At 33.3% G+C, this 15,248-nt stretch overlaps 1 protein-coding gene across 1 annotated transcript in view; it reads right to left on the bottom strand.

Moving 5' to 3' along the window:
* Positions 1–13,876, bottom strand: part of Sse (extra spindle pole bodies like 1, separase) — a 505,458-nt gene extending 491,582 nt beyond the window's left edge. The window contains exon 1 of the mRNA XM_090412041.1: positions 13,808–13,876. Within this exon, the coding sequence (XP_090268167.1) occupies positions 13,808–13,876 (69 nt within the window). The remainder of the gene's footprint in view (positions 1–13,807) is intronic.
* Between the last annotated feature and the right edge of the window lie 1,372 nt (positions 13,877–15,248).

Genomic DNA, 15,248 nt, shown 5'->3' with positions numbered 1-15,248 from the left:
GTATTGCAATTTTTAGGTTGGGGGAGAACATTTCCATGCAAACTGTAACCAAATCTAAAGGAATCCTATATAATCTTCAAACCAATGCAGAAATTCAAGTCTGAGTCATTTTAAAAATAAAATGGAATTGTCAAATTATGAAGTTCATGTGAGAAACCTTACAAAAATCAGGTCAGAGAGAAAGATTCTCTTTGAAAGCAGGAAAGATGAAATCAAAGTGACAAAGAACCCCAACTGAAAAGGCAGTATTAAGCAAGGATTGGATTTAAAAATAGGCCATATCAGAAGCGCTGATAACAAAATAGTTATTAGCTTCCATGCCATTTATTGACTAACCTTAAAGAAATGCTCTTCAAGGAGTCAACAATTTCCACATGATGTGAAACTTCACATCATGTGGAAATACAACAGTGATACAATAATGAAAGATTATTTGAAACAGTGAAACAACACATGAGATAACAAGCAATGCCAAATAAATTCAAGTGAATCTGTGTGCAGTGCATGTGTTCCAATTAAGGAAAACCTAGATACTGTGTTATGAGTGTAACTTTAACATTATGCAGTGGATCCTAAATGTTTGTTCACAAATATATATCAACTATGAGTTACAGCTATTTGTGAAGCATGATGGCATTTACTGCAACTTGTTACCATAAAAGCTGGTATGGTAACAAAAGTTAAAAGCAAAAGTTAGTTTTTGGTGTGGGTGAAGCTGGATAGTGAAAAGATGTTGACCAGCATTTGCTCATATACAGGCTTAAGGAAAGGTGGAGGAATGGTAACAGCCACTTCAACAGAACCATGAAAATACCTGTAGAATCTTTAATGAAATAAGACAAGAGCAGGATAAATAAATATCATTAAACACATCTCTTGTCTTATTTCATTAAAGATTCTACAGGTATTTTCATGGTTCTGTTGAAGTAGCTGTTACCATTCCTCCACCTTTCCTTAAGCCAGTATATGAGCAAATGCTGGTCAACATCTATTCACTAGCCAGCTTAAACCACACCAAATTAACATTTAGTCTTCCTCTTTCATTCAATCTACTTCTGCACATTAGCGGAACCTTCTCTATATATTCACTCTAACTACAACTTCCATGTGTTCAAAGAATACATCAACAGACTGATCATTTGACCATACATAATGGTTTTGTAGCCTTTAATGTGTGGAATTGATATATATATAAAATGAAATATATAAATAAGAACTATATGTATTTATTTATATATTTAAAATAAATATATAAATAAATACATATAGAACTTATATAATAAAGTAATAGAAAGGATATTCTTTCCAATTTCTTTTATCTAATAGCTGAAAACATATAGCATCATATTACACATGAATAGGTGATTTTCAAGGCTCAATCATGAAGATTAAAATCAGACTGAAATTATAAAAATTCGTCGTCAAATTCCTGACATACATCCTCAAGGGGTGTACAGGATATGATAGTACTACATGAAAAATTTACATCATTACTAACTTCCTATCTACAATTTTCCTCCAAATCAGTCTGTTACTGGTCAAGACTCCAACATTATCAGATCATATTTCTATCGTCTAAGGCAGTGCTTCCCAAACTTAGAATGACAAGTCCCACTTTGGAAAAATCTAAATATTTCACGCACCATTGAAAAAAAAAATCGTAATATAGACATATTATTACTATAATATTTATTATATTTATATTCACGATTTTGCATTTGTAATCTTTTTAGTGTGTTTCTTATCAATAACTTTGAAATGAAACTTATATGAATAACCATATATTTATTAACATTCATTAAGCGCCAAAATATGCAGGAAGCAAAATTTGTGAACCAACACCAATGTGTGATTTTTTCTATTAAAATATAAAAAAGAACAAAAAAGAAATAATAAAAATTAAATATGTTTCTTTTAAGATAAAAACTTATTCTTAAAACATTTTAAATTTGTTTTCATTATTTCACGGGCCCCCTCAACAAAACCTACAGCCCCCAAGGGGGCCGCGGCTTACAGTTTGGGAAGCGCTGGTCTAAGTCCCACTTTGGAAAAATCTAAATATTTCACGCACCATTGGAAAAAAAAATCGTAATATAGACATATTATTACTATAATATTTATTATATTTATATTCACGATTTTGCATTTGTAATCTTTTTAGTGTGTTTCTTATCAATAACTTTGAAATGAAACTTATATGAATAACCATATATTTATTAACATTCATTAAGCGCCAAAATATGCAGGAAGCAAAATTTGTGAACCAACACCAATGTGTGATTTTTTCTATTAAAATATAAAAAAGAACAAAAAAGAAATAATAAAAATTAAATATGTTTCTTTTAAGATAAAAACTTATTCTTAAAACATTTTAAATTTGTTTTCATTATTTCACGGGCCCCCTCAACAAAACCTACAGCCCCCAAGGGGGCCGCGGCTTACAGTTTGGGAAGCGCTGGTCTAAGGCACTTTGTAGCATATTAACCCACCTATATCTTGGTCTTCCTCTGGGTCATTTTCCTGCCAACCTGGCAGAGAACACTTGTTTTGCTAATCTTTCCTCACCCATTCTGGTAGGAATTTCAGATGAATCTCGGATGAATGAGGAATTTCAGAGGAATCTCAGGTGGTATGGTCACTTGACCATACCACCTGAGATTTAATATGATATTGCTATTGATGCCATCAGTTCACACCTCTAATCTTTCTCAGGACTATCATATCTACGGTCTCTAGTCTTTGGTCAAGTGTTTTACTTCTGAGCCAGCTCTCAGATCCATCTGAGAGCTGGCTCAGAATTAGCTGTATACAAGACAGTTTGAACACTGTCTTGTATACAGCTAATTTAGTGTTCCGACTAATTTCTTTCTCATTCCATATGAATTTATTCAATTGACTTCCTACAATACCAGCTTTGTTGATTCTGATGTCTATTTCTATATTTAATTTACCATCTTCACTAAAAATCGTGCCTAAGTAGCTGAAATGTTTTACTAGTTCCACAGGTTCCCCATTCAAAACACAGTTGACATTTTCAACGATTCTACCTATTTTCATTGTCTTTGTCTTTTTATTGCTGACCTTCATACCATATCTATTACAACAGATTCAATTTAGTCAGTTATTCAATCTTCCAAACTTGTAGCGGATTTATTTAGAAGTATAACATCGTCCGCATAAAGCAAAGAGCTGACATTAACATCTCCAATTCTGATATCATGTTTAATACCACTTTCCTTCATAATGTGATCCACATAGATAATTAATAACAGAGGGGATAATGTACATCTTTGTCTCACACCAGATTAAACATTAAACCATCTTCCTATACTTCCTTCAATTCTAACTGCTGACTTGCGACTAAAATAAAGACTAAGTATTGCTTGATGTGATGCTCCATTGACACCATATAACTGTAGTGTATTAAATAGCTTCTCTCTTGGCATCTTGTCATATGCCTTTTCCAAATCGACAAAGCTTAAATACAGATCTTTGTTATATTCCCATGCTTTCTCAACTAATTGTCGTAAAGTGAAGTTCTGATCTTGACACTCTCTATTTGGCCTGAATCCAGCTTGTTCTTCCACAATTCTTCTCAACCGTTTCTCAAGTATACTGGCATAAATCTTGCCTGGAACACTGAGTAGGGAAATACCTCTGTAATTCTCACATTCAGTTTTATTTTCCTTTTTATATATGGGTACTATTAGAGCTCTACTACAATCATCAGGAATTCATCCCTCTGTCGAGGCCTTCTGAACTATGCAGTGCAGCCACTGTAAGTCTTTTATACCACCATACTTCAGCATTTCTGGTCGAATATCATCTACTCCTGTTACTTTTCCACATTTCAAGCTCTTTGATGGCTTTTTCTACTTTAAGTATGATATGTATTCCTGACTGAATGCCTGTTGAGTGTTTTTTACTGCAGCACTCTTTCCTAGATTTCTAAGCTTCTTCAACAACCTCCAGAATATCTTACCACCTTCTTGATATTTATTTTCTATGTTCTTGCCAATATCCTCCCATGACTTTGTTTAGCGAGTTTTACACAGCATTTAGCTTTCTTACATTTGTCTCTGTATTCTCTAAGAGCACAAGCTGACTTATTTTCCAGGAACTTTTGATATGCTTTCTTCTTTTCCTTCACTGCTTCTTTAACTTCCTGTGTCCACCATGGAGTTCTGATTTTTCTATCCTTGCAGATAGTATGATATCTGCAAGGTTAGAAAAATCAGGGTTTTCTTCAAGGTTTGCCACTGAATCTCCAAGGTTTGGTTCCTGTTCTCAAACTCTTTCATTTTTCCTTTAATAACCTTTGTGTATTTTAGTCTACAGTTCACATCTGAGAGCCGCTCAACTTTTATTCGCTTTAAAACTTTCTCGCATGTCATTCTTTTCAATATGAAATTCAATTTTATCCTGCTCAAGACTAAATAGTGGTCACTTCCAATTTCAAATCCTCTGTACACTCTGGTGTCCTGTACCAGGGAAAAAACATCACTATCAACAATAACATAGTCAATGAGACTTTTCTTATTCCTTGTCTGTTCTCTCCATGTGAATTTGTGCACATTTTTATGTTGGAACATGGTGTTAGTAATAACCAGTCCATGTCCTGAGCAGAAATCTAACAGGTATTTACCATTATTATTAGCTTTGCTCTTTTCTCCAAATTTTCCCAAAACATTTTTGTATGTCTGACAAATCATTTCCAACTCTGCTATTTAGATCCACAACAAGGACCAACTTAAATTATAAAACTTAAATATATATATATATATTCATAAAATAATAGTCAGTTATTTTGATGCTGAATTTAAAAAAAATTAAAATTAAAAATTCCAAGAGTAATTCAATGGATACCGTATTTACTTTTTTCTCAAAAATTAAAGTTAAAAAATTGTGGTGCAAGATATATGGGAATTTTTGGAAACTATTTTTTCAGGAAAAAACTAAATTGACATCATCATCAAATTCCTGACGTATCCTCGAGGGGTATACAAGATATGATAGTACTACATGAAAAATTTACACAATTACTAACTTCCTATCTACAATTTTCCTCCAAATCAGTCTGTTACTTGTCAAGACTCCAACGTTATCAGATCTTATATTTCTATATTCTAAGGCACTTTTTCACAGTATCAATCCACCTATATCTTGGTCTTCCTCTGGGTCTTTTTCCTGCCAACCTGGCAGAAAACACCTGTTTTGCTAATCTCTCCTCTCCCTTTCTGTTTAAGTGACCATACCATCTGAGATTAACTCTGCTAACACATTCCTGGATGCTAACAATATCAAGTTCTTTTTTAATATCCTCGTTTTTAATATGATTTTGATTGATGCCATCTGTTCACACCCCTAATCATTCTCAGGATTTTCATTCTGTGGGCTCTAATCTTTGGTCAAATATTTTACTTAAAATTGGTTTGAACACTCTCTTCGAACACAGTTCGAACACCGTTTGGACTAATTTCTCTCTTATTCCATATACAGGAAAATCTCGCTTAACGCGATTAATTAATCCATCAATTAATGCACGCCATGTGAAATTGTGTTAAGCGAATGAAATAAACACCAGGAATAATTATAATTCATCAATCAGCTAGTGTAAATTTGAAAAAAAAAAAAAATATATATATATATATACAGGGTGTTCGGGATAAATTTGACATATTTATAATTAATTATATTTTTCCGTAAGTTACATGTATTAACACACACTTCTCTTCATTTAAAAGTTTGGACCCTTCTTCATTCATATACAAGATGTCAGAAAGGATGGATAGCTGGAACCCACCTGAATCATGGAAGAGAATAACTTGTATCATGATGATTCGTGCCCGCCATCAAAATAAGGATATTACGACTGCTGCCCAATGCTCCCTGAATACAGTAAAAACAATCAGGCATGAACTAGAGACTTGCAATGGTGACTACGAGGATGTAGCAAGAAGAAAGATCCCTAGCAGACGATCTGATTGCGTTCGTACAGCAGAATTCCTCGCAAATCTGCAGGAACAGGTGTTGAAGAACCCTGGCATTGGAATTCGGGCTTTGTTCGTGGAGTTGCTAACTGTAGTCAAGCCCTGGATAACAAGGGTAGCCAATGGTAGGCCGTATGTATGGCAGCAGGATTCGGCCCCTTGCCACACCTCTGGGAAAAGTCAAAAATGGTTGTCTGAAAATTTCTACGACTTCACCAGTCCAAATGTTTGGCCTCCAAACTCCCCAGACCTTAACCCCATGGATTATTTTGTATGGGGCGCAGTTGAAAAAGACACCAATCGCACTTCCAGTAATACAAAAGCCCAGTTAATGGATAAAATTAAAACAGTTTTTGTGGCCCTTCCCAGGGAGACTGTAGCATCAGCTTGTTCGAGGTTCCGAAGCAGAATTGAAGCTGTGATCGATGCTAATGGTGGTTATTTTGAGTAAATCTTGTTGATAGTATTGTAATTAACTCTGCCTGTAATGTTTTTTTGTCAATTCATTAAATTTAATAGATACAAAGAAGATTTTCTTTTTCCTTACGAAACTGTCAAATTTATCCCGAACACCCTGTATATATTAGTATAAGCTATATTAGTGGATAAAATCAAAGTTAATAAAATTAATTGCTTAAATTTTTATTTAATGTCTAAACATTTGATTGAGCTATTTATTTTACAAAAAAATTAAGTAAAAATATTTGAATCGTGCTAGACTTTTTCATCATCATACAATTTGCAATAGCTGGCGATCATTTTATCAAGATTTCAGCAGACTTTGAAGCTTCGTTACACATCAGGATCACCTTCAAACAAAATTTCCTTAGCATACTAAGTGTGATTGAAAACTAGCTCAAGTTCTTTTGCAGTCAGCTCCTTAGACATAACAGACTCTTCTTGTTTGCACTCCTTATCTTCTTCTTCTTCATATGCAAGCTGTTCTTCTAGTTGAAGGAGATCATTCTTGCTTAACTGTTCTGAATGGAAATCGAGCAAGTTTCTCACATCTTCGTTATTCAGTTCATTAAATCCAAGTTCATTTCCAATTGTGCTGATTTCTTCAATAATTTTAGATCTTGGATTTTGCACATAAAAAATTAACATAGGCTTAAGTTTAAAGTTGCCTTCTGCATTGCCTCCTAATAAAAGCGTAAGACAATCTCTAGATACTTTGTATCCTAGTTGAGATACTTCAGTTTTAGCTAGGAAAGTTTTTGTTGGCATACGCTTCCAAAAGAGACCAATTTCATCGATGTTGAATATTTGACGATCGTCATAATCACCCTCCTGAATTATCCTATGCAATTCTTCAGAAAACTTCACCGCAGAATCTTTATCAGCACAAACAGATTTTCCAGTTATTCTTACGTTATGCAGTTCAGTTTGATTTTTTTAAAATGGTCAAACCATCATAAACTTGCACAGTAAAGCTTTCACATTCCTCTTGAAATTTGGTATCTTTCAATAATGAAAAATATTGAGAGTTTTTGCCTGAATATTCTCTGTACTAAGGGGAATTCTTTTTTTGGTTATAATCTTCAATCCAGAGTGATAGAAGATTTCCATCTGGATCATTAATGGCTTTTATTTTGGGTGATCGGCATGCTTAAAGAAGGAGGAGCAACTTTTTCTTAATCTTAGTATTTTTTGCTCTTATTTAATATAGTCCAAACTGTAGTCTCGCTGCATTCCAGGTCTCGCATAATCATTGTATTACTAGTGCCACTTTAATGACTTCCAGCTTTTCCACTCATTGCAGATTGGCGACAAAAAATTTCGTGTGACGTAAAATTTCACATAACATAAAAAAATCACGTTACCTGATAAATCACTTGCTTAAAGCAGGAAATAGCAACATTTCACTCAATTGCGCTAACTGATTATCATGCATATCGAATTCGCATTAAGCGAGGTTTTCCTATATATTTATTCAGTTGACTTCCTACCATACGAGCTTTGCTGATTCTGTTTATTTCCATTTTTAATTCACCATCTTCACAAAAAATCGTGCCTAAGTAGCTGAAATGTTTTACTTGTTCTACATGCTCTCCATTTGCATTGCAGTTGATATTTTCACTTGCTTCTGCCTAATTTCATTGTCTTTATCTTTTTACTGCTGACCTTCATACTATATCTATTACAACAGTTTTTCAATTTACTCAGGGAATCGTGCAGACTTGTAGTGGATTTATTTAGAAGTATAACATCATCCACACAGAGCAAACATTAATATCTCTAATTTTGATATCAGGTTTAACTCCCCAACTGACCACGACATCTATAGACGTCCAGCTAAATCTGGATACGATTCTGTAACACCCATCGAGAAGTGCAATTTGGTCTCGCTATTTCATATACATCGGCTGGTAGGAAGGTTAATACCACTTTCCTTCATGATGTGATCCATATACATAATGAATAACAGAGGGGATAATGTTCATCCTTGTCTGACATCAGATTTAACATCTTCCTGTACTTCCTTCAATTGTAACTGCTAAATTACAACTCAAAGACTAAGTACTGCTTGATATAATGCCTCATTCATACCATACAACTATAGTGTCTATACAAAATTAATAACTGAAAAAACTCACGTACAAAGATTATTTAATAGTATAATTTTCGCCTGTGTGTCACAGGCATCTTCAGTACATTAAGCTCAAATTAAACAATAACTGACAATTCTAAAAAGCGCCACCTAAGTAGCTGGTGTAAGATAACTAAAAAGGTCAATAACTTTCCTAAAAAAAAATAAAAAAAGAAATAAAATAAAAATAAAAATAAATAAAAAAAATCAATACAATAAAAAGTTAGGAAAGATTAGCTGATTTGTAAAGTACTATCTCCCATAAAGGGGATAGACGTAAGCCGTCAGAACTGTTTAAGTTAGGAGAATGAAGTAGAGTTTCACGTTTCTTTATAAAGGCGTTCCATGAGAAACTGACTTTTGTGAAGAACTCTTGTCTTTCTCCAATGAACTCTGTGTCTAGTGAAGATGGCATGTTCTGCAACTCCAGACTTTTCAGGTTTAAAGTATTCAATATAAGATTGGTGTTCTTCTAGCCAAATAGAGGCAGATCTTCCCGTTTGTCTGAAATAAGATAATCCACAAGAGCACGGAATCTGGTAGACACCTGGATGATTAAGATGTGGAAGCTTGTCCTTAGGAGAAGTGAGAAAGGTGGAGATTTTTCTAAACGGTCGAAAGGCAACAAAAATATTCAGTGGTTTTAAAACTTTTGCTATACGTTCACTGATGCCTTGTACATAAGGGATAGTAATGCATGTTATTTCTTCTGTGTTTGAAGAGGAAGACATATTAAAACTACTCAAAATTCTTTTAATGAAGCAATTCTTATAACCATTTGATAGAAAGGAAGAAGTCATATATTGTAGTTCTTTCTGTAAAAGATCGTCTGAAGAAGAAAAGGAATGGGCCCGATGAACCAGTGTTTTAATAGTTCCTGCCTTTGACTGGGATGGTGATGAGATTTCGCATGGATATAATGGCCTGTAGGAGTCTTCTTTCTAAAACTGAGAAATGTAGGTTACCATCTCTGGTCGGCGAAGAATTAGAAGATCTAAAAAGGCTAACTGCTCATTTGATCTACTTCTAGAGTAAACTTGATCCTAAGATGAAATGCGTTTAACTTAGTGAGAAATTGTTGAAGTTCATCTGAAGAGCCATTCCATACAGCAAAAATGTCATCGACATATCTGAACCAATGAGTAAGTCTGGGAGAAATGTTGTCAAAGATACGTTGTTCAAAATGTTCCATAAAGAAATTGGAGATAGCAGGAGAAAGAGGATTACCCATTGCTGTTCCTTCAATTTGTTGATACAACTTATTTTTAAAGGAAAAATAACCAGAATTTATTATAAAATCAAATACGTTTACAATGTCTGAAGGAAATTCCTGTTGTAGTAATTCAATACTTTCTGAAAGAGGTACATTTGTAAATAAAGAAACAACATCTAAACTGATCATGATATCAGAAACATCCAAATGAAGATCTGAAATTTTATTTTTGAAATCCAAAGTATTTTTTATATAAGTATCAGTTCTTCTAGTTGAAGAGGAGAGTAAATTTGATAAAAATTTGAAGATTTTGTAAGTGGGGCAACCTATACAATCTACGACTGGTCTTAACGGAATGCTTGGTTTATGAACTTTTGGAAGACCATACAATCTAGGTGGACGACCGAAGAAGGTTTTAAGTTTTTTCTTTTGATCTTCATTCCATGTAGATACATTATCTATAAGAGAATTAAGTCTCTTCAATTGACTCCGTGTAGGATCCGGAGTCAAATTTACTCTCCTCTGACGGAAAAATAATAACAAAATTAATAACGGAAAAAATACGAGTTTTTTCCGTTATTAATTTTGTATCGATATGTCTACTTGTCGTGACGACTTTTTTCCGTCGTGTTCTAATTTACCATCTAGATTCAAGTCACTTTTATAAATAAAATAACTAATTACGAAATGATCACCGATCCAAAAGTAGGGAAATTTATATTTATACTGCGCCACCCTATTCTTAGATTAGCCTATATAAATAGTAGGATCAATTCTAAATTAGTTTAGCAGTCATCTCATTAGGCCGAATTATTTATTATCATTTTTACTTGGGGTTCCCGCTAGATTCGAATATTTATGAACGGTGCAATAAAAAGGAATTCAGGCAAACACAATATTTAGATCAACAAAATAAAACATTTAATATATGATATGGTTAACGAATACAAAACTCTATTTAAAATTGGAACTATACAATTAACTTAATACAACTTCTTAGGTCACTCATTCCAATTCAACGTTCTAACTTTCATATACAATTCAGAGTCTCAAAAACACAAATCTACTTATCTCAGGTTAACATAACAACTTCACAATTAATCAGTCTTCACAAATCTATCAGCTCAATGTTTATATTCACAGCAGGCAATAAACTACGTAAGCAATATTCCAAGCAAATATATTCCGGACCTTGAGCATCGGAAATATATCACAGTTAATGCTAAATTAGACAAACTTATACAACTATTCTTACCAGACAGATTCTTCAATACATCAATTTATTGAGAGAGCACTTATGAACAAACTTAATTAACGTTAGCGGAACACACATAATAAAAATTCTCCACAGTTTAAACTGTACTATTGTTAGTCGCACTTCACTATTCCAAACAACAGTAATTAAGTACTGATATCTTTTCTTGTTCACTTTTCTCCAAGTAATCAATATAACTCTTTCCTAGGGCAACATAGAATTTAATCGTAATCCAGATTAACTGGCATTAATCAGAATTTTCGCATTGACTGTCCAGTTTCCTTTTATCTGATTACGGCATCAACCTTTCTTCATAACAACAGCAGATTTCGCTTATAACATTAAACTTTATGTTTCACTACTTATAGGTTCACTTCCGAACACTTTACTCATAAATTTCTGCCCTGAGGATTTTATAATCTTGGTTCCGCAAAACTCTCTCCTCACTCGCTTAATAATAATTCTTCTCTCCTCTCTATCTTATCTATGACCTTCCTTCCTCTTTACCCTTTTTCTCTATATTCTATATGACCTTCACTCCCCCCTTACGTTCGAACGCCACGTTCTACTCCACTCGTGGTTGTTTACGCGTGCGTTTCCATGACAATAGACTAAGCGTAAACATTTCGCCAATGTAATGTATGCTATATTACTGCTACATGAGTGATTACATAACATTAAATATTTCACAAATAAGAACAATAGAATATTTAAGCTACTTCTTCAACTTATTGATTACGTATACAGTTAAATATAAAATAACACTTTACGTTACACCATATATATTTGGTTATACAAAATTCTATACATTTTATTATTTTATAAACTAATAATAGGTCAGGTTTTAATTAAATATTTATTTAGTAATTCTCAATTAAGGAATAATAAATAATTTTATATAAGTCATGATTAATATTTAATAAGCAATGTTAAATGTGAATGAAAAAAAATAAATTACATAACATAGCTTCATTCACAATTTAACATACTCAGGGTATACCTCTTTTAAAACTTATAACTATAGTGTCTTGAATAGCTTCTCTCTTGGCACCTTATTATATACCTTTCACAGATCAACAAAACTTAAATATAGACCTATGTTATATTCCCATGATTTCTCAACTATTTGTCGTAAAGTGAAAATTTGATTCTGATGGCCTCTATTTCGCCTGAATCCAGATTGTTCATCACCAAACGTTCCTTTTACGATTCTTCTCAACCGTTCTCAAGTATACCTGCATAAATCTTACCAGGAACGCACAGTAGGGAAATACCTGTGTAATTCTCACATTCAGTTTTATTTCCCTTTTTATATATGGGGACAATGGAGCTCTACTCCAATCATCTGGAATTCATCCCTCTGTCCAGGCCTTGTAAACTATACAGTGCAGCCACTGTAAGACTTTTATACCTCTATACTTGAGCATTTCTGGTCAAATATCATCTACTCCAGCTGCCTTTCCACATTTCAGGCTTTTAATGGCTTTTTCTACTTCAAGTATGGATATGTATTCCTGATTGCATCTGTGGTCAGTGTTTTTACCACTGTGCTGTCACTGATTGTTTCATTTAGCAATTTTTCGAAATAATTGCTCTATACATCGAGGATATTTTTTTCTCCAGTTTTCATGTCACGTTTATCATCTCTAATTCCTTTTACAGCACTCTTTCCCCCATTTCTGAACTTCTTCAACAACCTCCAGAATATCTTACCACCTTCTTGATATTTATTTTCTATGTTCTTACCAAAGTCTTCCCATGACTTTTGTTTAGCTAGTTTTACATGGTGTTTAGCTTTCTTACATTTGTCTCTGTATTCTTTAAAAGCACAAGTTGACTTATTTGCCAGGAACTTTTGATATGCTTTCTTCTTTTCCTTTACTGCCTCTAACTTCCTGTGTCCACCGTGGAGTTCCAATTTTCCTATCCTTGCAGACAACCTCACCACACATGCCTCTCTGGCTGAATCAATGTTTCCTTCAGTTTCAATGTTTTCTTCTAAACTGACGTTTATAATTAAAGCCTCAGTATTCATTACAATTTATAATTGTTCACATTATTTATAAAATGAATGCATTTAAATTTTAATTATCAACATTATTTATATGATCGGCAGCTCGCCTTCATCGCATGACATATATTTGAATCTTTAGCGACAATGCTTCTGTAAATAGATAAAAATAGTTTTATTATTGCTTGTCCTTTTATCATTTCGCAGTAATAAGATCTTATGTCATGAGTTTATCATAAGTTTGACTTTAAAATCAGCACTGTAACTTGAACATTTCTCCATATTTCAAGCAAAAATTATCAGTAATTTACAAGACTTGAGATATGTTATGAACAATCCATGAATGACTAATTAGAAGTGAAAGTGGAGTGCGAAACGGACAGCAATGGTAGGCCAGTAGAGATAGCACAACTATGAAGACGTGCATATGATTGATGCCATATTAACAAAAAATCGCACAACTCAATAACAAAAGCAAGCCAATGATTGCCAGTTGAAATGCTGATTCTCTTCAGCTGAATTTCAAAATATCTGAAACTGCCATAAGAACATTCAATATGTATTTTCTTAGGGAAAGTTTTAAACTTTTTTCATGTGCGAGGTATATACTAAGATCACTCAGGGGTGTGAGATATACGCAAGGGCAAGTTATATTCGAGTAAATATGGCATATAGCTCAATAAATAAATGAAACATTTCAAGTATAACAAACATAGATGAATTAGTAAAATAACTTTCTTCTGCTTACCTTAACACTAATTGAGAAATGTTCCACAGTTCCTTTATTGAGACTACGTATCAGCCTTTCTCCTTCCATAACAATATATCAGTCCTAAAATAAAATATTAAAAATTAATAAGGTAGATTAATAGAATACATAAAAATGCAGGTTTCTACAGGTTAAAAGAAAGGAATAAGTCAGATAATAAACAAGCAATAGAAGAGATTTCACAACAACACATTATGAAAGGAGTTCATAAAGAATCAAAAATATATATATAATAATAATATTGCTGTGATATTACTATATTATATTTTCTTCTTTTTCAGACATTTTCTGTCCACTGCTAGACAAAGGCCTCCTCCAGTTCTTTCCACCTTTATAGTGGAATAACTAAGAAGTTTACAGTATTTACTACAGCAATAGTATTTCTAAAATATATGACACATATAATTTGAGGTCCTAACTCAAGCAGATGAAAGAATTAAAATTCACCATTATAAACCAAAAGTAACTGTAGTTTCTCTAAAATTTTTTAACTGCAGAGAACAAGACCCTTCACTGTGAATTGTTTAACTAACACTTCACTGTTGTAACAGCACACTCAAGCAATATATTCCACTTATTTGTCCACATTTGCCTTATACAAAATCTAAAGACAGCTTCTTGTTCTACCTGTGCACGTGTGTGTGTGTGTCTCTCTCTCTCACTCTATATATATCTATCTATCCATCCCTATTCCTCCATTCTATGAAAAATTGCTTCTCAATTAATCTGGCATAAACACTCTCAGCAACTTGTAGGTCTTAATAAGATCACTATCATCCTCTTATCCAGCAGACTACAGATAGCATTCACATAATCTATCCTCATACTTGAAACTACAAACAGTCACTTTTCTCTGAACCTCTCCTTTGAAAACATCTTGAAAAACCAGGTGATAAAATATGCACAGTAACCTAAATGTTGCTGATTACAGTGCTGGACAGTGAAATTGATAGCTCTTTATTTCTACGCGTGTCTTCACTGCCATAATCTGTAGTGACAAGTACTGTAACATGGTATCTACATTTCAGTTAATTATCCATTATCATCCTAAGGTGCTTTAATCTCGTCTGCCTCATCTCATAACAATATCTATTCCATATACTTTCTTACCAAATCACATTTACAACATCATATCTAGCTAACCTGCAAATGACAGAATTTCATTGATTTAGTGGCTGCCTTTGGGGGAAGGGGGGGGGGGGCAGACTCACTATTGGGAAGTTATTAGATCAGATTATTCAATTATTTCATTATACAAAAGGATTGTTAAGTGTAAATGTGGACTCTATTAAATCTAGAATACTAATATGATATAGTGGGCCACCATCAGAAAATGTGTGTAGTAAATGTTTGTCAGAATTAGTAGGAAAAAATTATATTTTAAAAAAATAATAAAATGAATAAAACTTTTCAAAATTCT

The sequence above is a fragment of the Typopeltis vanoorti genome, chromosome 22 (assembly GCF_054136105.1).
Source record: "Typopeltis vanoorti isolate ZY-2024b chromosome 22, IOZ_Tvanoo_1.0, whole genome shotgun sequence".
NCBI classification, from domain to species: domain Eukaryota; kingdom Metazoa; phylum Arthropoda; class Arachnida; order Uropygi; family Thelyphonidae; genus Typopeltis; species Typopeltis vanoorti.
Note: the sequence above shows the minus strand (reverse complement) of the source record. Positions and strands in the feature narration are given on the sequence as shown.